We start from the raw sequence: 23027 nt of genomic DNA on the forward strand, positions 1-23027 counted from the left end.
CAACATCTGGAGGGCCACCGGTTGCCCACCCCTGGCTTGAGGGGTGCTAAAATAGCTAGGGAAAAGCAACATCTGTTTTTGTGGCTATTTCTACCACACACACATCCCTCCATGTTCAGGAAGCTTAATTCCAAAAAGCAGTATACCCAAAGGCTTGACAATTCCTACTGCTAATGTTCACATCTGTAGTCCTTTTCGGCTGCAAGCCTAAACACATTACTAAGCCCCATTGAACATGGTGGGACTTACTTCCCCATAAATATGCATAGGATTGCACTGTTAATTTGCAGAGTGTCTGGCAATCTTTGTGTTTTGCTATTGCAACCACTGGCCCAACATAGCTAATATTCCTCTTGTGCAGTTTGGAAACTGAGACAGAAAGGCTAGTAAGTGCCCAAGGCTGCCAGTAAGTTCAGGGCAGAGAGGAGACTTGAACCCATTTCTCTCAAATTCCAATATTCTGTCCATTATTTCACAGTAGCTCACAGCTCTCTTCTCTGCTTGCCTGTTTCTTTCACATGATGTGGCTTCTCTTGGGGCTTTGCAGTAAACATGTGCTCATTTCCAAAGGTGGATTTGCCACAAGGGGCCATCATTAATGAAAATGCATGTGCAAGTCTGAACAATGTTGCTTTCTGCTAATTGGTCTGTGACTGGTACTGTCAGTGAGTGTGTTAGATTTCTCTCTCTCCTTTTTCAAGCCTGAAATGCTGGAGGATGTTGGCCCACTGCAGAGAGATCCGGAATCTTTGCTTAGGCCACATAATGTAATAGGGTCACTTCCTTACGCCTTCCTGGCTGACACTGGTACAAGGCAAGGGTTGACTAAATGGGTGGGTAGCTGTGCCAAGCTTTATTTTTCTCCCACTGCTTTGGTGGCCATTTATGAATAGCAAAAAAGAGGATAATAGAGGACATTGATTTGCATAAAATTTGCATATGCTAATGTGCAGTGTAGAGAGCCAGTGTGGTGTAGTGGCTAGAGTGCTGGACTGGGAGTCAGGAGATCTGGGTTCTAGTCCCCACTCGGCCATGGAAGCTCACTGGGTGACTTTGGGCCAGTCACAGACTCTCAGCCCGCCCCACCCCACAGGGTTGTTGTTGTGAGGACAAAATGGAGAGGAGGAAGATTATGCACGCTGTCTTGGGTTCCTGAAGGAGGAAAAAAGGCGGGATATAAATGTAATAAATAAATAAGTATAGATACAGATTGAGAAAGAACTATTGTAATTTAAATACAAATACAGCACATTTCACCATAGTGCAGACTGTGCCCAGGTGACCTGTATGCCTTGCTCAGTCTGCTCTCCAGGTGCAACTTCAAGGCCCTTTTGCTCTCCTTTCTGGTGGTTCCTTATCTTTATATTGGACTTGGGCTGGACAGCCCTTCAAGCAGAGGACAGCCCTCTGTGAAAGAGGACACATGGCCAGCATACAGAATCACTGCAATCCTGTTGACACAGCAGACACAATTCCTACAGTGGGCAATTTTGCCAAACACCCACTTGGACTGGCAGCCCAAGCCCCCTCTAAACCGCGTCTGCACTTGCATGGGGGGCGGGGGGACAAAGGAAGCACCTGCTCCTCCCGTGGTGGTGGTGGGTCTTCCGAGGCAAGCCTGAGACGGTCTGCTGCCACCAGAAAGTGGTTCAAAGAGCAAAACTCAGGCCTGTAACCTTCCTTTCCAAAATGTTTACTCTACTTGCCGGCTATACAAGACTCCCTGAAATGGCTTATAATAAAAGGATAAAACCCATATAAATGTTTAAACCACCTTTTGACAGAAAACACTGGTTGCCCTGGTGGGTCCCTATGCCAAGACAGAGACGGGGGAGAGGATGCAACTCTGTCAATTCTCCTGGATCTCTCAGCGGCCTTCAGTGCCATCCACCATGATAGCTTCTCAGTGGGCTGGTCCTGGAAGGCCCGTTCCGGAAGGTTGTGCTGGGGGACGACAGTTCTGCCCCGTGGCCTTTGGCTTATGATGTGTCACAAGGTTCCATTTTGTCTCCTATGCTGTTTGACAGCTATATGAAATCATTGGATGAAGTCAATATCTGTTTATGCATTCATTATGTATTTATTATTCTTTTAAACCACCCAGTAACCCAAATATAAGCAATAAAACCATGAATAAAAACAGCACATAATAAAACTAAGACTAAGCAGCAAAAAGGAAAAACACTGCAGCACATAAAACCGAAGTAAAACCAGATGCAAATGACACGTTTCCTTTCCATTGTGTGATCTCAGGGAAGTAGTGGAAACTCTAAAGTGTTCCTTGGGGGCAGTTTTGGATGGGATGCAGGTGAACTGAAGGAAGCTTAAAATGGAAGTACTGCTAGTTGGAAGATTGATCCTGAGGCAGGTGGACATTCTGTTTGGGATGGGGCTTACTCTCCCGGAAGCAGCAGGTTCGCAGCTTGGGGCTGTTCTTCGATCCAGTGCTCCTGGGTGCTCAGGTGGCTGCAGGGTCCAGGAGCGCCTTTATCAACTCCACCAAGTACTCCAGCTGCATACTTACCTGGAGAAGTTGGACCTAGCCTCAGTCATTCATGCCCTGGTCACCATCACTGTAATGTGCTCTGCATGGGGCCACCCTTCAAGACCATCCAGGAACTTCATTTGGTTCAGTATGCAGCTGTCAGAGTTTTGATTGTGCCTAGGCGATCAGAGTATTTATTTGACCCTTTGCCACAGGTAAACTGCATTGGTTACCAGGTTGTTTCTAGGCTCAATTGAAGGTGCCTTTGGAGGCCTAAAGGGGAATCACCTCCTCCTCTGTGAACCTGCCCAGGAACTCTGCTCCCCTAGAGAGGCCTTCCTTGGTGTCCCTTGCTGACAGAAGCACAGTGCAGGCCACCAAAGACAGGGCGTTCTCAGTTGTGGACCCAGATTGTGGGACAGCTTGCCCCCCCCACCCCTGCCCCCTGCCCTCCCTCCCTCCCTCCCTTCTCAAGATGGCCCATTTGGAAACTGATGCACTCAGAATCCTATGAGGGGGAAAGCTTAGAAATGGTGGTCAAGGAAAGAATTTTCTTTCCTTTTTTTGCCAGGTTCTGGAAGATCCAGCTATCACATTAGTAAAAGTTTAACACAGTATTTATTAGGATTTTTTTTTTTTTTTTACTCTGCTGGGGTGGCCAGGTGAAAATGAGGGACTTTCAGCAGGTTTTGAGTGTTATGCGAGTGACACCAGTTGAAATGCCCTAATCTGCACTGCAGTGAAAGGTGCAGGAGCCCTGAGCTCTTTTGCACCAGGCTACCCTACTTTGGCACTACGGGAATCCTGAAAAGCTCCTTACTAATTACATAAATACTAATAAAAACATGTCAACAAATACAACTGATAAAGCCAGTCTAACAGACTTGCTAAGAGATCATAGAGAAATTAGAAGTGACAGCCTTCAAATACCGGTCAGAATGTAATAATTTGGGGGCAGCTCTCTTAGAAACAATTATAGGACCCCTTTGAATGGAGAGTTCCACTGCGAAGTCCAAATGGCCTTGCCTTCTAGCTGCATATGGCAGTGGCACCTTCAGCTGATGAGTGGAGGTCATGCAGGAGGAGGATTCCCCTTAAGATCGATTCTGTGACATTCCACACTTTTCAAACAGGCCTACTCTATCAAAGTCCATAGACAAAAGATCTCAGGGCTGGACCAGGGCACACCTGCTCAATGTCAGCAAGGAGACGCATGATGCAACTCCCTTGGTGAACTTCAGCAGGTTTGGGTCAGGTCAGTGCCCGGATGGGGGCCCACCTGGGAACCCCCCACATATGCCATCTATCATGGAAGAAAGGTGGGATATAAATGCAACAAGTTAAACATTACCTTAAAAGTGGGGCTGGGGGTGGGATGAAACTGTTTACAGGAAAGGGAAGCTAGAAGTCCTGTGGATAAGAAAATATCTGAAAATGCATTCTGCCACTGCAGGGAATTGTCTCCCTAAATCAGGGCACATCCAGTGCATTTTCACTCCCCTTGCTTCCCCAAGCAGTAGCATGTTCCAGGGTTGCTTTCCTTGCCCTGAGAGTATTGGAGATAATTTGTTCACATGCAAGGGTCTGGAAATACCTTCAAAAAACTCACGTTATTGTTCATGTTGTTTGTTTGTAAGTATAAACACTGGGCAAGTGGAGGGCCCCTGAGGTGGCTCTTTTTGGAACCGGCCTCAAAAGCTCCGTACTCTCTCCAGTTTCAAAGTGACTTGCCCTGGGAGAGCTCTTGCCAGCTCTCCTTGGTTGACAGCAGTGAGCATGATGGGAAACTGAGGGGAGAAGAGGGGAGAAGCAGGTGAGCATTTGTGATGGTTTAGCTGCTGACTTAAAATGAAGCAGGTGAAGTTTCCGGAGACCAGCCTTTGGAGTGATCAAATGAGTTTCGACATGAGCACACGGGAAACAGCCTGGCCTTTAGACCAGACTTGCTGACCTCTTCAGAGACTCTGTCACACACATACGTCCCTTGGAACAGGATAAGAGCCTCACGTCTTTTGTCACTGGGGACACTCCCCAAAGGTGAGAAGAAGGTGACATCATCAGAACATTTTCCTGGGATAACAGGCTCTGAATTCACTTCAAGCTCCGATTTATTTACATCTTCCAGAGGGGGGAATGGACGCTTGGACCGAGTTGAAAATCCACTTCGGTGGGCACAGATCAGGAGCTCTTCACTTGCCTGGTTCTTCTCGGGATTAGGGATTGTGCTTGAACAACTCCCACCCCCCATAGCAGCCTTGTTAGCAGCTGCTGGCTGGGGGTGATGGAGCCCTGGAGCAAGAGCAGGCAGAGATGCAGACAACAAACAGAGATGGTGGAGCCCCCAAGTGGTGGCCGGTTGGTTGAATGATCCAGTGCAGCCTGGCCTAAGCATAGGACATCTGAAGTCCCTTTTCTGCGTTATTGGCACTCACTCATGACTGAGAATTCAGATGACATTTCTCCCAGATCACTGCATTCCTGTATTTTTCCTGTTCTCATCCTGTTTTGTTTTTTTCTTTGTCCCTTTAAAAATGTCTTTATTTGCTTTGTACTTTGCTGGAATTGCAGTACAGTCCACCATGGTATGAACAGACTAGCACAATTGTCGCAGCTGGTATGGAGGTGTGCAGTGACCTGTTTGATTGACATGGTCAGTGACATGTAACCCTGCCTGCCTGCCTGCCTCATATTGCTGCTCCCCTCCTCAACTCTCTTCACAGACCCCTCCCTCCAGTTTCTGCTCTCTTATAGTCGTGCTTCCAGCGGATGGTGGAAAAGCAACTGTCCTGGCAGCCGTGAAGGGCCCTGGTGTAGAAAAGACCCATGCTACTACTCCACTGCTATGAGGAATGCAGACACCACACAGGAAGTACCTGCAGGCATGGCTCTCCAGCATGATCCTGCTTCTCCCACATGGTGTCTGCATGGCTATATTACCGAGATGGCATGGGTTAGAGTTGGACTGGCAGATCCTCCAGTGAAATTTGGACTTCGCAGGGCTGGTGATGAATGCAGCTGTCAGTCTTATTCTGCCCTCCTTTTTAGCTGTTCTGACACCTGCCCTGCTGTTATTAGCAGGCTAATCTTAGCTATCTGACATCTGAAAGACACATCTCTCCAGAAAGTGTTGCTAATTGAAACTGAGCCTGCATGGTCAGCCCTGGAGGTTATATTGGCAGTTTTCAAACAAACATTTGCCCTGGATAAAGGCTTGCAGAGATTTTCAGAATCCAGCAACTGTACCAACGTGGCGCTAAGTGGCAGAGCTTTGAGCCGATGATGGGCAGCTCTGTTTTAAAACGTGGGTGACGTAATTTGGGGGATTGGAACATCAACTGCAGTTCAATCAGAGATGTGTGGACTGGGCTAGTTTCTGCTTGGGATTACAAATGGATGAAGCTGTTTCTCTCTCTCCAGAGAATTCAGACTGGAGAACTGCATGACTCTTTGTAGCATGAAAGTTAAACAGATGGCATGTGTGGGAGTGGGTGAGCATTGCGCTGTCCTCACTGTCATTTTTCTAGCATTACCTATGAGTGGCCAGGTGAGAACCAGAGGTTATGATCCAGCAGAGGACGTTGGCCCTGATACAGCAGCAACGACATAGTCCAGGCCCCAAAGGCTTAGAGTCTTGGGCAAGATGGAGGCAGGGAGGCACAGGGGAGACTTGATAAAAAGAGTCATTGTGGGGGGAAGAGCTAGTCACAGAAAGCATGAACACGTTCTTGGGCTGCTGTACCTTGATGAGCTTTGGAAGATCAACAAGGGCAAACAACACTCTAGAAAAGCAGGAATGGCTCTAGGTTTCATTTTAAAGAGAGAGTCAAATAAATAATCTTTTTGGTTCAGTTCCAGTTCAGGCTCAGATGCAACTGAAGTAGTTCTGGCTTGGTTCACATTTAGTAACTGGTTCAGCACACATAAACCAACTCGTTCAGTTGTGGTTTATGTGAGAAAATGTATATATAAGGCACATTGTGATGGCCACTTGCAGAGCAGGACAGAGCAAGTTAATAGATCTAAAACTGTTTCAACTGAGTGTCAGCAATAAGTATTACAAAGACTTCAACTTGACACGTTGATCCATATTTTGTGGAATCAAACTTGAAATATCTCCGTAGGAGGTTGACAAGTTCCCTACCCGTGTTGGGAATGGATATGAGCAGCTTTCATTTAAAAGATGTTTTTAAAAACATGAACGTGAAAACACAATAACTTAAAAACAGCAGCATCAGCAGGATCGGTATCAAACAAATGCAGCTCCCGATTGAAAAAACTTAAAAGATGACACCAAGGCCTGGGCAGATACACAGGTCTTTGCCTGCTGGCACAAGGGCAGCAAGAGGTTCCGTGCCAGGTGAGCTGGCCAGAGGAGAGCACTGCCCAGCTGGGGAGCCACAGCAGAGAAAGCTCTCTCCCCAGCCCTCCCCTCCTGGCTTCAGAAGGCAGGATAACTCAGCAAAGGACTTCAGAGGAGGATCCTTTGGGAGGAGATGGCCTGTCGGGGATCCCTGTCCCAAACCTTCCAAGGCTTTAACAGTTAGTTGAGAATAATCAAGGCATGGTAATCCTCACCCCCCCCCCCGCATACAGCAGCCCATGAAGGAGAGTGGGGAGCCCAGGGAAATGCCTACAGAGTGATGCCATGGCACACGTTTTTTCTACCAGACATCCCTGCAGTGGTGAGTGGATTTGGCACATGATGGAGATGATGCTGGTGCCTCGGTGGGGCCTTGCTCAGTGGCTGCTGTCCCTGGGGCTCCCAGCTGCGGGGAGCTCCGGTTCTGATGGCCCCTGGTTGCTGGACTTGGGCTCAGTGTCAGGGCCTCTATCAGAGGCTACTGACTCAGCTGGCCCCTTTCCCAAGTCAGCGTCTCAGCCACTGCTGGTAGTCTGGGGCAGAGCAAGGCACTGAGTCTGTGGGGGCAGCAGGAGGCACTTCAGGGCACAAGCCAAGTCTGCTGTCTGGGAGGGGAAGTTCTGTATTGGGACAGGAATGGGATGGGAGGGCCTATGCCGTGGAAAGGAACAGAGCTCCACCCTCGAGGAACAGAGCTCCAGCCCAACTCCTGGGAGGCCTGGACCACACTGTGTGTTCAGGCTGACCACAGAGGGATGCCTCTGAAGCAGGTTTGGGAGCTCCAGGTGCTTCCAGCTCCACACTGCCAGGGAAGGCAAAACTCCTCCCAGCATTCTAGCTAACAAATTCCTTCCCCAACTCCACACAGGCAGCCCACGCCTTGAGTTCAGCCAATGCAATGAGAGAGGACGCTCGCAGGGCCACCCCAGGCCATCTTTCTTTCTGGGCTTGCAGGGAGGAACACCCTCCAGGTTGCTCCTGTATGCTTGACTAGAATGATCATCTCTTCTCCAGATGGCTGCTTTTTGCACTCCTGCTAGAAGAACTAATAATCAAGAAAGGGTGTTTACATTGTTTGTCACTTTGACAATTTCAAATTTCTCCTGGATTTGAGGAGAAAACCTGAAGGGGAGTATGAATGATCTGTGGAGCTAGCCTTCAGATAGATAGATAGGCATACAAACCATGGGAACCTTATAAAAATGGGACCATAGATTAATGGGGTAATAAACTGATAATTAGGATTCGTGACTCAGGAATCCACAGAGTGCATGAGAATTCCAACAGATAAATCTTTCATGAATCTGGCATTATCTTGTAATGGGACAGTTTCATTTTTCATTTCCACTCTGAAATTAAATATACTTATATGTTGCTGTTCCCCTTTGTTAATGTCCCTTGTCTCCACATAGTCTTTCTCGGAACATTTTGTTTCACTGGTTGATGTGTAGCATTCCACATTTAAAAGGTAATAATAGTTGGTGCCCAAATTGAAGAGAGAGAAAAAACATTCTTGAAGATAGATACATTAATGCTGCAGTTCTGTAGTCCTGGAGCCTGTTCCCCCAGCATCTTGCTCTCCTCACCGCTGGAACAGACAAAGCCTGGTGATTCTGACCAACTGGCTCTGAGCCACTTTGTGAGCCTTCTCAGTTGCTGCTCAGAGGAGGCTGTCTCCCCTCCTGACATGCAGCCTTCTCCAGGCTGTCCTTCATGATGGCTTTAAATTCAGACTTGCTTTAAGGTCCGCTGAAGCTGATGGGATGCTTTGATTGGAGCACTGCAGCTTGTTCTGCCATTCTGGTTCAGTCACATCAGCTCACCATTTTCTCTCCAGGGAAAGAAGACCCTCCCCTCACACCAGTGTTGCGGGCTTCCCGCTGGCCCAGGGGCAGTGCAGCAGGGTTTGGTTTCCTTCGGAGGGGAGGGAGCGCACCCTGGAGTCTGATGGCAACCTTGTAATATCTGTTTTATTTGTAAATATATGCACAGAGCATAGTGGAAGCAAACAAACTCCTGCAGAAATCTGGAAATCTGGAAGCAGAAGCCTTGTTAAAGTGGCAGGTTAAAGTCCTTGTGTAGAAAAGCCCTAAGCTGCCAAGTGCCATTGCATGGGTGGGGGGTGGGGGTGGGGGGTTGCATTCTGAGGCAGTGGGGGTTTCCTCTCCTGCTCCAAAGATGCATAATTCATGAACGAGCTATTTGTCAGGGCTGTTTCCAGTAACGGTCCTGCCACAGGCAGCATGAGCTGATTCTTCCTCCCATGATCTGTTCAGGGTTTTTCCTTCTGAGAAAGAGCTCTGGGATCTGGATCTAGAATCCTGGGAGTTTCAAGAGATATTATCTGGATAGCATGCTTTACAAAGGCAGTCACCGACTGGAGACCCTGAAGAAGCCGCTGCTTGTTCCACCAGCTCTAAGCGATTAAAGACACAATCTTGACATCCCCAAATGGCAGGAAATTAACACAGGGGAATGTCGGCCGTCTCTACCCACACCCCATGCTGCAAAGGTGATAGTGGACTAGACAAACCACTAGTCCGACCTGGCCTGTGGCAGTTTCCGGCATCCCTCTTTGGCCTTGGGACTCCTCCGTCCTCGGGGAAAGGCCCCTCCCTGCTCAGCCTCAGCAGCGTCTCCAGGGAGGGCTGGGAAAGGCCCCTCCCTGCAACCCTGCAGTGCTGCGGCCAGCCAGCGCAGGCAGTACTGAGCTCGATGGACTCAGTCTAAGGCAGCGTCCTGTGGTCAAGGGAGAAGGTGGAGGTTGGCGGCCGAGCCCCTGCTTTGCACGGAGAAGGCCCCTGCATGCAGTCCCTGGTGCCCAAGACAGGGCTGGGAAGGCCGCCTGCCTGAAACCCTGGAGAGCCGACTGCAGCCTCCCCCCAGCAGCCGGTGCGTGGCTGTGCGTGTGAGTGGTGTGTGAGAGAGGTGGATGTGAGTGTGCATGCACACACACACGTGTCCCCACCATCACCCCAGCAGACATCTGGCGCAGCCCTGGGGGCCAAAAAGGCTGTGCGCCCCGGGGCTCGTGGAACAATGGTCTGGCTTGGCACTGTTATTTATTGGCATTTATTACTTTCTATTCTGCCCCATAGCCGAAGCACTCTGGGTGGTTTACAGAGGTGTAAGGCAGCTTCCTCTGTTCATGAGAATCTGGGAAGGCCCGAGTTCCCAGAGTTCCTTCCCTGCGTTGCAGTCCTCATAAGAACTGCCAAAGCACCACCCAACCCAGCATTCTGTCTCCAAGTGTGGCTAGACAGATGGTCCCGAAAGCTCCCAGGGCGAAGACCACTCTCTGTTGTTAGATCCCAGCACCTGTTATACTGCCACTATGCATGGAGGCTCCACTGAGAAACCACAGCAAACAGCCATTAACAGAGCTGCCCTTCATCATGCAGCCTTTTACCCTCAGCTGCTCATAAGTAAAGCGGGGCTGATGATGGAGGCCAAATGCAAAGGAAGCTTGTAAACTGGGAGATGAATGGCAAGCCAGAGGTGAAATGCAGCCAGCTGGCATAAGCAAGCATTCCCATCTCGGGGCAGCTTCACTGGCACAGTGTCGTCTCATTAGCCTTTGAGCTCTGGCCTCCTGCCCTGTCCAGCAAAGTTGATGGAAGTGGCCTCATTCAGCCATTGGATCCCATTGGTAAATGGAACAGCTCCCTTTCACAACAATCTGTGTTATGGATAGAACCATCTGTGTTCCTATTGACTGCTGAAAAGGGCAAGCACCACCAATCGACACTCGGGGGGCATTTTAATGGTTGCTTTGCTGCTCATTTGTAGAAATGGGAAGAACAACCCTTGGCTGGCAGCCAGGCTGGCCTGCAGGTGGACTGGATGATCTTTATGTGTTTGCATTGTATATCTGGAACTTAAAAAAAATGTATTGAATGCATGCATGTATTTTGATATGGTTTTCATCGTATTTTGTCTTTTAAAACTCCCCTGGGATGGACAAAGGGTGCAGTTTCTGGCTTTATGCTGTGAAGCATTTGGCTGTCAGGCACCTAATTATTTTTCTGCCTGGCAAATGAGAACTGCAAGCTCCAGGATGCTACTGAAAGGCCGCGAGGTGCGAAGTGTGTGCATATATATTTCATGGCTTGCTTAATAATTAAACTTTGAAACAGAACCTCAAACACATGTCTGGGAGAGGCTGTAATATCAAAAAGGGACCGGGTTGAACTCTGGCAACAATCTTGACTTCTGTTCCATTCCCCTGGCTAGAATTGGCCACTCCCTCACCATTCTGCCTGGGATGTGTGGGCCTCCTTTGCAGGGGTGAAATGGCCCTTTCCCCTGTCCCTGTCTTGAGGCCAGGAGTGGAAGGAGGGGCCATCTGAAACGTCTGTGCACCCCCCCCCCCAGCTTTCACTTTGAGAGGCACCCTAGCCAGGAACAGAATGTGTTGGGGGTGAGGGGGAGGGCGCCCCATGTGAAGCCTGACTGAAGGAATCCCGATCAGGGCCCCTGAGAGAAACACCGGGCCCCATTGGCCTTCTTGGCCTTTTGTTTCCCACTGCAGCCCTGGTATTCAGGTCTGTCTAAAAGCATTTTGGTGTCAGGCAGAGAATACAAATGAGATTGTGCCTCCCAGTAATTAATATGAAGACCCATCCAGCAGCAAGTTCTCCTGCACAAGTGAACAAGAACTGCTCAAGAACTCTGGTGCACCCCTTTTTCTTCCACTTCCCCCACCCTTATTGGCACTTGGCATCAAAGACTCTTCTACTGATGTCTGCCGTCACAAGTCTGAACTTCTGTGATCTTGCTGTTCCTCAAGAATTGGCACCTTCATGATCAGAGGATGGGTGATGGATCCCCAGCAGAAGAGAGAGAATTATTAATTTAGTCTGTCTGTCTGTCTGTCTGTCTATCTATCAACTCAAAGTTGGGAGTTAGTTGGTCAGCCCTTTTTGACTGCCTTCCAGCTGACTGATTCTCATGAAATGCACTTCATTGGAAAGCTCTTGACACGCAGATTCCACGAATAACAACGGTTTTCATTGTAATTCAAAGTTGGGAGTTTATGTCCATAAAGCTTTTTTTTAAAAAAATTGGGCTATCTTCTATAACAATGCACTATAAAGTTTATTTTTAATATCAAAAAAGTCAAGTATAATTAAACATAATTAATAGCAAATTGGAGCAAAATGAAATATGAACACAAAAAAAGGCTCTGCACACCTTTATAAACAGAGGTGCAGGCCAAAGTGCAATAATATGCCAGTAACATACAGCCTGTAAACAAATCATGAAGGGATTAAGAGACACAGGTAAAAGTAACCCAGTCAAAGTTTAGTTATTGTTCAGAAAGGAAGTCTCTATCTGTTCAATTTCACAAAATAACATTTAAAAGTCTGTACAGCTTTATAAACACAGGTGCAGGCCAAACTACAATGATATGCCAGTAACATACAGCTTGTACACAAATCATAAAGGGGTCTACATTGCCAGGAGTCATGTGCACTCATTGGCAAACCTCAAGATTCAAGTTGTTGATGGACTACAACAAGGATATTACAGTAGCCACCCTGGAGTTTATACCAAGAACATTTTATTTAAGGAAGTTTTGTAAAAATAAAAGATGTAACACTTTGAATGTTTCAATACATGCAGTGAGTTGAGTTAAACCTTAAATTAGATATGATTTTTCTCCTCCAACTGTGTTTTGCAAGTAGCCAACTGGTTATCAAGAATTGTATCCCATCTCTCTATAAAATATCCAGGATGGCTTAGAGAATCATAAAGTCATAGTGTTGGAAGGAACCATTAGGCTATCGAGTCCAGCCCCCTGGTCAGTGCAGGAATCTAGTTTCAGGCATCCCTGACAGGTGGCTGTCCAGTCTCTTCTTGAATTCCTCCAGCAATGGGGAGCCCATCACTTCCCCAGGCAGTTGCTTCCGTTGTCTGACTGCTCGGACTGTTAAGATGTTTTTCCTGAGATGTTCAGCTGAAATCTGCGTTCCTGTAACTTAAGCACGTTATTTCATGTCCTACAGTCTTGGATGATAGAAAACAGGTTGCATTGCTCTTCTGTGTGACAAATGTTCCTTTCCTGGGCAAGGTTCTTGAGTGGGTGGTTGCCAACCAGCTCCAGACACTCTTGAATGAGACCGATTCTCTAGATCCATTTCAGTTGGGGTTCAGGCTGAGTTTTGGCATGGAAACAGCCTTGGTTGCCCTGTATGATGACCTATCTTGGGAGAGAGACAGGGAGAGTGTGACCTTGTTGATTCCCCTTGACCTCTCGGTGACTTTCGATACCATCGACCATGGTATCCTTCTGGAACAATTGTCTGAGCTGGGAGTGGGAGGCACTGCATTGCAGTGGTTTCACTCCTACTTGGAGGGTCAGCTCCAGAAGATGGTGCTTGGGGAACACTGCTCAGCCCCGTGGATTCTCCAATATGGGGTTCCACAGGGGTCGGTTTATGCCCCCCATGCTGTTCAACATCTACATGAAACCATTGAGTGGGGTCAACTGGAGTTTTGGAGTGCATTGTCATCAGTATGCTGATGACACACAGCTCTATTTCTCCTTTTCATCTTCTTTCAGGTGAGGCTGTGGATGTGCTGAATCGGTGTCTGGCTGCAACAATGGACTGGATGAGGGCTAATAAACTGAAACTCAATCTAGACAAGACTGAGATGCTGTTTGTGGGTGGTTCTTCTGAGTGGATGGAGGGTGCTCAACCTGTTCTGGATGGGGTTGCACTCCCCCTGAAGGAGCAGGTCTGTAGCTTGGGGGTCCTCCTGGAACCATCTTTGTCACTTGAGGCTCAGGTGGCCTCAGTGGCACGGAGTGCCTTCTACCAGTTTTGGTTGGTGGCCCAGCTATGCCCTTATCTGGACAAGGATAACCTGGCTTCAGTTGTTTATGCTCTGGTAATCTCCAAGTTAGACTACTGCAATGCACTGTACGTGGGGCTGCCTTTGAAGATAGTTCAGAAGCTGCAGCTCATGCAAAATGCGGTGGCCAGATTGATAGCAGGGACCAGATGGTCTGAACATGTAAGACTGATTCTGGCCTGCCTGCACTGGCTGCCTATATGTTTCTGAGCCCGATTCAAGGTGCTGGTTTAAACCTATAAAGCCTTACATGGCTTGGGACCACAATACCTGACGGAGCGCCTCTTCTGACACGAACCTACCCATACACTATGCTCAACATCTAAGGCCATCCTCCGGCTGCCTACTTTGAGAGAAGCTCAGAAGAAGGCGACAGGGGAGAGGACCTTCTCGGTGGTGGCCCCCAAATTATGGAATGATCTCCCTCATGAGGCCCACCTGGTGCCAACATTGTTATCTTTTCGGTGCTAGGTTAAGACCTTTCTCTTCTCCCAGGCATTTGGCGGCATATAAGTTTAAGTTGATTCTGGAATGTTGTATGGTTATGGTTGCCTGCTTTAAGATTCCTTGATGAAGTTGTTTTAGATATATGTTGTTGTATATTGGTCTGTGTCAAGGGCTCCTTGGAGGGCTCTCAGTCTAATCCAGTAGCCAAGTCCAGACACAGACAAAGGGATTCTTTTCAAAGCTTTATTCTTCTTTTACAACTTAACAGCTCTACAGGTAGCAACTAGATCTGAGCAGCAGCATCCCTATGCCCTAAGTTAGAACAGTTGGTCCCCATTTGAAGGGCAATTACTGGCAGACCCCTGAATATAAGGACTAGGGAGAATCCCTCCCCTTTTCCCTCGGATCCTCTGGGCACAACCGTTCTTTGAGCGCGAACCATTTGGCGCCGCTCTCTGCGTCTGCGCCGCGCATCCCCCCCAGTCTGCTATCTGTGCTGAGTCACTCCCTGGACTGCTTTCTAAACTAGGAATGTGGGTGGGAGGAATCTCCGTCAGCTGTTGGTCCTGGGAAAGAAGGAGCGCGCTCCTCTCCCGAAGGAGCAACTGCTCTTCCTCAGCATCAGAACTACTCTGGGATTCTATGGGCTCAGTGTCCACCCTGACAGTCTGGTCGTGTGTTTTTCATGGAATTGGCTTTTAAAATCTGTATATTGTATTTTTAAATGTTTTAAGCTTTGTAAACTGCCCAGAGGGCTTTGGCTATTAGGTGGTATAGAAATGTAATCAATCAATCAATCAATCAATCCCCTTAGGTACTTGAAAAGCAGGGCTGTGCATGGACCCCCCAACCTGCTTCTGAGGTCGATTTGGACCCAGTCCAACCTGAAGTGAGATTCGGACCTCTGAATCAGGCTGCTGCACCAGCTGCCCACCAAGTCGGGCAAGCCCCCTGCTCCTTACCTGGACCTGTTGTGAGTGCCTGCAGCCATCACCCTCTTCAAGGGAGCCGCCATTTTCTTTTAAAATGGTGGCTTGTCTTTTCTGGAAATCAAATCTTATGCAAATGGCGGCCATAAGGCCACCATGTATGCAACGTCACAGGTGTAAATGGTCCATGTAAACCTGTAATGTTGCATACGTAATGGCCTTATGGCCACCATTTGCATAAGATATGACTTCAGGAAAAGAGCCACCATTTTAAAAGGGGGCGATGGGTGCGGGCACTCATGACAGGTCCAGGTAAGGCGCAGGGGGCTTGCGGGGCTCAGCGGGCGCATCCAGGGGGTGGGTGCAAGTGGGGATTCAGAATATCCGGATCAGTCCAAAGCAATTCAAAGCAGTTTGGATCAATCTGACCCACTTTGGACCGATCTGGGCCTGCTTCAGATCTGGACCAATTCAGAATTTGGATCCAAAGCAGTGCACAGCCCTATTGAAAAGTGCTATCCTATCCCCCTTCAATCTTCTCTTCTCAAGGCTACTTCCTTCAGTCTTTGCTTGTAGGCTTTGTTACTAGTCCCTGAGCATCTTTGTCACCCTTCTCTGATCTTGTTCCGATTTATCTGAATCCTTCTTAAATTGTTATGTCCAGAACTGGACACAATATTTGAGGTGAGGTCTGACTAGAAAGTAGAGTGGAACTTTTACTTCCCAGGCTAAAACTAAAAATCTCAAAGGCAGCAAGAACAAAGGACATATTACAAATAAACGTCTGCAAAGGTTCACCGCAATAAAACTGTCTTCAAAAGCAAGCAGAAAGGGGTCCAGCAGGGTGCATAAAAATCAATGTTTTAAAAAATGTATTTTAAAAACTGGTTTATAAAAAGTAAATTGGATGTTTTTATTTTAATCTATTTTTAAAAACCTATCATAAATAATATACTAAATTTCTCTCAGTTAAAATATAACATAGTTACAATTATATCTCATCATAAGCATGCTAAACCTATACTTCCATTCCCATAAAAATGCAGTTCATTTCAGCTTTTCATCTCGTGAAAATGCTCTTTCCAGCTCTTGCTTCTTGGCCGTTCTAGGCTTTCACTTTCTCTGACTCAAGTCACATGTGCAAAGATGCGGGCTGGATAGGACTGTTGTTGTTCTTTGCTTATGTGATGGTGGAGTTTGGCCAAGCAAGGCAGAGGGGCTATTTAAGGCAGAAAGACAATATAGGATGGTTGACAAAAATGGATGCTTTAAAAAAAAGATTTAAAACATATTTTTATTTGGACTTCTCCCACCCAGTATCTATCAAACCTTGCTTTGACCTATCAGTCATGGGAATTTCATTTTTATTTGCTATTTTATTTCTTTACTTTTTGAGGACTAGGCTGAAGCAGAAAGGAGCAATACTGGAAAGAAAAAGAGAAGACAAAATTGTTCTGTCTACATCTTCCTGTATTTCTATACTAAGGCAGCAAACCTATGCCCAGTTACCTGGGAGCAAGCCCCATTGACCGCAGTGACCAGGTTCAGACGACCATGGGGGTGAAAGAACCCATCGTGGGTTCTTCCCCCACCCTCGCGTGTGCTGCGCGTGCAACTGCAATTTACATAGTTGCCTGTGATGCAGTACGGGTTGCCATATTGTCCGAACCCTGTGCGCAGCGTGGCAGTGGTGACTTCTTACCCACGCCACAACCCATGGCTTGCTGTAACCCCTACTGTGGGATGTGTGAGAAGTCGCCCCCACCGTGCCGCACATCAGGTTCAGACAACACAGCAACCTGCACTGCATCGTGGGTAATTAATGCAAGTTGCGGTCGCACATGCAGCACATGTGGGGCAGGGGAAGAAATCATGATAGGTTCTTTCACCCCTGTGATAATCTGAACATGGCCATCATTTCTGAGAAGGCATGTATAGGTTTGTACTGTTAACCTCAAACTATCATCGATGCTGGTTGTAAGAAAAACTCCATGTGGGAATATTTTAAAGACATTCCCTCTATAGGTAAAAAAGGGGAGCATGCAAAATATACACAACGTAACAAAGAAATGCAAAGCCTGCTTGTAAGGATGAAACAGTTAAATAATGCACTATTTAGTTGTAAATTAATGTGATGTCAGATTTACGCCATTGTTCAGGAAATATATGAAAACGTTTCAATTTAATTTTGAATCTTGATTTAAATCATTGATTAAAATCAACTTTTTTCTTTCTGGTTTATATTACGATTTAAATCATTGAATTAAATAGCCTTGATTTAAGTCAAATCTTGGGTGCCAGAGCTAAAAAGGCTCTTTCTCAGGTATCCACCAGTCATAACTCTGACACAGGAGCAACCAAAGCAAAATGAACAAAGCCATTGTGTTGGCTCATATGCAGGAAGGAGATCCCTTTGGTCCCAGGGCATTTAGGGTTTTAAAAGTCAAAACCAGCACCTTGAATTAAGCCTGGAAACCAGTGCAGCTGTTGTAAGATTGCTGTGATATAATTGATTGCAATTCCAGTCAAAACTCATGTTGAACAAACTGAAGCTTCTGGCTTGTCTTGAAGGAGAGCCCCATGCAGAAGGCATTACAGTAGTCTGATCTGGAGATGGCTACAGCATGAATGACTGAGGCTAGGTCTGGTTTCTCCATCAAAGGGTGCAGTTGGTGTATATGAAAGTGGCCAAAGCAAAAAGAGAAGCTTTGTTGAACGTCTGTGTGTGAACATGGATGGCCCTTTACCTAGAGGTGTAACTTTCAATGTAACTGCTTGTAAAGTGGGGGCTGCCTGCATCATAATTCCAGTTGTCAGGAGGAATTGTCCTCACACCAGGTGCATATCTGTGGTTAAATGGTCATCTTTATGGGCTCCCTCGTTCCCTAGATTTCCAGTCAGGTGCAAAAGTGTGGGAGATATTCCTCACCACTTGAGAAGAATGGTACCAATGATCAGCCTCCCACGTGGTTGCCGCATCATGGCGAGTGACCCCTTGGTTGAACTCTGGTCTCTACTCACCCCAACCCTTGTAGTTTCGGTGGTTCCAAAACTGGGCCTGGACATTTTTATCTTATTCATTTAGGTCCTTTTCCAGCCTGCGGCCTGAATCCAACTTCAGAGAAGTTCTTGGGGGCTGCATCCCAGTGTGGCAGAGGGAGCCAAACACACACACAACCCTCCCCCCCATACAAGCCTATTTAGCTTCAAGCTCTTCCTGGCAGTCCCTAAGCTTTAGAAGAGGCATCTCAACCTTTTAGAACGGGAAAAAACGGCAAAAGCTGGGAAAGCACCCAGGGATTGATGGACGGGGGAAAGGGGGTGAAATTGGGACTCTGGGAGGGCTGGATCCGGTCCCCAGGCCTAAGGTTCCCCACCCTTGACCTAGGGGCAGAGCCTTGTTGCCATTCAGTCTCACAGATGTGTAGTTTCCATGTGATGCTGTTCAACAGACTTCTGTACTTTTGTTTGTGATCAGGCGTACGATGTCTTGCTCATAAAACAAAACAATTGATGAATAATCCGTTAGTAGCCATTAATTAAGAATGAATTTTCTTTTTTTAGAACAAGAATAGAAAGTACATTAGTCATGCCTTACAAAGCCATGTCAAGTGCAAAATAATGATCTGTCCTGTAAGAGGTTGAAAGACATGAAGTGGCAGGAGTCGTGTGAGGCTGCCTCAAGTATTCCTGGGCTGAATTAAAGCCCCCCTGACAGTAATTCTCAACTAATGAGCACTTTCTCTGCTTTCTTGTTGCAGTCTGTTGCTTCGTCGTCCACAAGAGGTGCCATGAATTTGTTACCTTCTCCTGCCCAGGTGCAGACAAGGGACCTGCTTCTGATGTAAGTAAACTCCTCAGCTAACCTCTGTCTCTGTCTGAAGACGGTAACATTTGAAACGCAGTGAGGGCCATTTGGAAGCACCCTCGCTGCTGTGGCAAGCTCTGAAAAGCCTGTTCTGCACATTCTCAGCCTGGTTCAGGCTGAACAGGAGGAAAGCCAGCTGTGGAGAGTGCCTATTGGATAGCACCTGGGACTTCACCAACCCACTCCCACCCTCAATCCTTGGAGCAGTTTTGCAACTGTTTTTGTGAAAAGTTCTGATAAGTCGAAGGGTCAATGTATATGCATATCAACTTTTATTTTACATAGAAATCCCATTTGAAATGGGGTGGGGGGGCAGGCCTGATGGCTGAGTCAGTGTTCACCTTGCTACTGTGCATGCACGCAAGGTGACTTGTGGAGCCAGGACCCCACCATGACGATTGTTAAAATGTGGTGTCTTGTCTTGGACCCATGCAGAGAATTTGAGCTGGGTTACTTCAATTTGTCTCTGGGAAGATATTTGAAAATGTCGCCCAAAATCCTTCATGATGCAAGAGGTCTAAGCCCAACTGCAGACTACTGGGATGTGGGATCTGGGCAGGGAACCTCTCTCCTGTGGACCTAACTTGGCCCACAGAGGTTCTCAATCTGGCCTGCAGAGGGTTGGGCACGCTCTGTGGGCCCCACTGCCTCCCTTGCCAAAGCCCTGTCCCCTGGGAGAGGAGAAGAATCCCCACTTTTTCTCTGATCAGGGATGAAAGATACAAAGGGGTTTATCTTGCAGCCCCCCCTGCCCCCCTGGGCATGCAGGTGAAGCCCTTTGTTATCTCTTCTTACAGATCGGAGTTACCATGGGCGATCCCCGCTTTGCGCACTGTTTGCACCATGCAGATGAGGGACTTGGCAGCTCCTTGCAGGAGCTGGTCCCACAAGCAGCTGCAAAGTCTCTTTCTCCATGCCTGCCTCTGTATGGGGAAGTGAAAAGTGCGTGGAGCCGTGTGATATGATAGGAAGGGATGGGGCTTCCCCTTGATGTCATCCAGCCCGCTGGTTTGGTCTGGGAGGGGGGCAACCTTTCCCCTGGACCAGCAGAGGATTCTCCTGCACTAGTGATGTGATGTAGTTTGGAGTAAGACAGGTGTAATGGGGGGCTGAATGAGCCTTGGGCTAATAGCTTCAGCCCTGACGGCTCAGTGGAAACCTCTAAGAACAAGGGCAGCACCCCTCCGGATGAGGAGAAGCCCCTAGGCAGGTGGCTGTCTTTTCACCCTCCTTGCTCCCTTCCAGAGCCACCTGGCTGGCCACCGTTAAAAACTGTCTGGGCTGCCTTTGGCCTGATCCAGCAAGGCTCTTAGTTCTCCTGTGTGAGTGCTGAGCTACAGAAGAGGCCAGTTCGAGCTGAAATGAACTTTGCATAATTCTGAAACATTTCAAAAGAAGAATTCGAAATTTCAGCGTGGGGAACTAGAAGCTATATCCTAAGTCTTGAGGCAAGAACGCTGCTGGTGTTATTAACTTGTTCAATTCCATACTATATAAATATATCGGTTTGGACCCTGATTTGCCCATTTGCAAAACAGACTGATTCAGCTCAGACCAATTTGGAGGCTGCCCAAATCTCAGTCTGAATCTTGATTTGGAAATCCAAATGTTCATGCCTCCCTTGACTATCATTGCAAACCAACAAATGGCTATAACCCCTTCTTCTGTTTGTCTGAGCTGGATGACATTTGCAAGCATAGCAGTCCCTTATGAGGGTCTGCCAAATGTCAGACAAATATGTGTAGGGATTTTTGTGCTACCTGCCTTTAAATTGTGTGTGTGTGTTTGTGTGTGTGTGTGTCTGTTTTAAAAGGAACTGCTTAGAACTTCAAGGAGAGCAACCCTATGTTCTCTGGCAGAGCATCCCCAGGCCAGTAGGGTTGTTCAGAGGCCCCCTCCCAAGGCTGTGGACATTGCTCTGACATCGGGAGGGGGCATCTGAGTCCCAATCCCCCTCACCTGCCACTGATGCAGAAAGAACCACCCCAACTGCTTTCCAAAGTTGCAAACGCGGCCTTGGAGGGAGGGAAAAAGGGGGCCTTCCAGCGGGTGGGGAAGGGAGAGGTCAGGACATGAGAAATCCTGTGGCCGCTCCAACCCTGGCCCAGCCCCCACCAGCACACCCTCTTTATACGGGCTCAAAGGCTTTCTAGAGGAAAAATATTTAAAAGGAGGGCAAAGAGGTGACAATTGCCTCTGTCACCCCCCTCGCCCTGCCAGCAGTAGGAATACGCAGAAGCTTCCAAGATCAGAGGCTTCCTTCTTAACGTCTTTGCAGAATGGGGTTGAATCTGCAGGGATAGTTGCCCCCTCTGAGAGGAGCAAGCCTGCCAGGTTTCAGATGAATAGGTGCAGGGAGCTTTGTTCCAGAGCAGCCTTTGCAATTTGGGGTTTCCAAAAAGGATGTGCTTATTCCCCTACTTTTTTGTGAACAAGTATTACAAAAATGACAGACAGCATAGAGGTGGTCCCAGTTAAGAAATCTGCAAAAATTTCAGAAAGATAAGCACAGTGGTTTTTGTGGAAAAAGAGTGTTCAGATTTGTGTGTGTGGGGTAAGTGATTCACATTCCCCATGCAGGGGAACAGGGGTGGATGATGGGAGTGGAGCATACAGTGGCAGAGGCAGAAGGACTTGAACATTCAGCATTTTCCAAGCAAGCACCGTATACTACACCCTTCCAAGTTCCACAGACTCCACCAAAATTGTTTGATTGTTTCTGCACACTGAACACTGGATAAATCCTACAATATGCTACTTTAATACTCCTCCGCTGAACCTCTGGGGTTGGTGAGCCCTGACCTGCCAGGTATAAAGCTATGCCCCTTGCTCTCCCTCCCCCTTCTCCTTGCCTAGGTGTTTTCCTTACAGGGAAAACTAGGGAAGAAATGTATTAGTTTTTGGAGACATGCTGTCCGGGTCTCCGTGTTCTCCAATCTCGAATCTTCAGGAGTGTTCAGATTCAGATATGGTCTGCTTCGGATGAGCCCTGTTTCGATTTGGCCATCTCCGAATCTGTCCAAATCAGCCCAATTTGGTTTGGGATTTGGCTGCATCCGAAGCACACCTCTACTGCATACCAATAACAATGTTAAATTCTTCAGGGAATCCACATTTCTCAGTGCCTACAAGGTCACCAGCATCACGTTGCCCGAGCTCTTTGGACAATTTGCCTTGGGGCTGCCTGGTGATTAGTCTTCACCATGGAAACGGGCTAATTTCAAGCTTGCCAGCTGATTGATTTTGGGATGCCGCTGAACCTCCTAGCTCCAAAGCTGCTATTTTTAGCTTGTCAGTGATGAGCAGACCAAAATATAAACTCTGATTATTGGCCTCTCTGTTCAGGGATCTTTCTTTCCTTCTTTCTTTCAACTTCAAAAAGATGGCTATCTCTCACTCTCAGGACTTAAAATGCAGGGGATGCTTGGAACACCAAGGGGCAGAATCATCATCCATTATCAAAACTGACTGTGGGATTCTCAGATTTCTCTAAGGACTTCCATGTTCAGTTGCAGGCAATTTTCCAGTCGCGGGTGCTGTGGGGCAAGCAACAGAGGCCAGTTGCTTTTGTGGTTTGTTTTTGAGTAGTGGTGCAGCTGGGCTAGGCCTCTGGGTCAGAGTCCAGAGCCTTGCAACTCAGCTCCCGCCACCCCGACCATTCTGATGGGGACAGTGGCAAACAGGGCCAGCATCCGCACCTGAACTGGATGGGCACAGAGGGGCCCACTGGGGCTCACACCGTTCACCACAGCATTCTTTCTTTCTGCGTATGTTTAAACAGTGGGCAGGCATGTGCATGATTACACATGTTCATTTCTATTATTTTTACTTTAAGAATATATTATTTTTTTTACAAGAAAATGGTGCGGCAGAAGCAAATTCCATTTTACTTTTTGAGTTATGATTTAAGTGAGTTTAAAATGTGAAACTGCACATGCTCAGAGTGTTTCTTTTTTATCAGGGTTAGCAAACTGTTTTTGGCTCTATTTTGTTGTTGTTGCTCTAACATATCAGGAATGTAGATGCTTTTGTGAGTCATATATGCCTGTAAGACAAGATGGCCAGGGTCTAAAATTTCCC

The 23027-nt window shown here is 47.5% G+C and overlaps 1 protein-coding gene across 2 annotated transcripts in view; it reads left to right on the forward strand.

Moving 5' to 3' along the window:
- The window catches only part of PRKCB (protein kinase C beta), a 259786-nt gene that overhangs the window by 81924 nt on the left and 154835 nt on the right, over positions 1-23027 (forward strand). For both annotated transcript variants that reach the window (XM_084819085.1, XM_084819084.1), the window contains exon 3: positions 18841-18923. In XM_084819085.1, coding sequence (XP_084675211.1) covers positions 18841-18923 — 83 coding nt within the window. The remainder of the gene's footprint in view (positions 1-18840; positions 18924-23027) is intronic.

Source organism: Heloderma suspectum, chromosome 12, assembly GCF_057233095.1.
Source record: "Heloderma suspectum isolate Gila_16-S chromosome 12, 16-S_ref, whole genome shotgun sequence".
Classification (NCBI taxonomy): Eukaryota; Metazoa; Chordata; class Lepidosauria; order Squamata; family Helodermatidae; genus Heloderma; species Heloderma suspectum.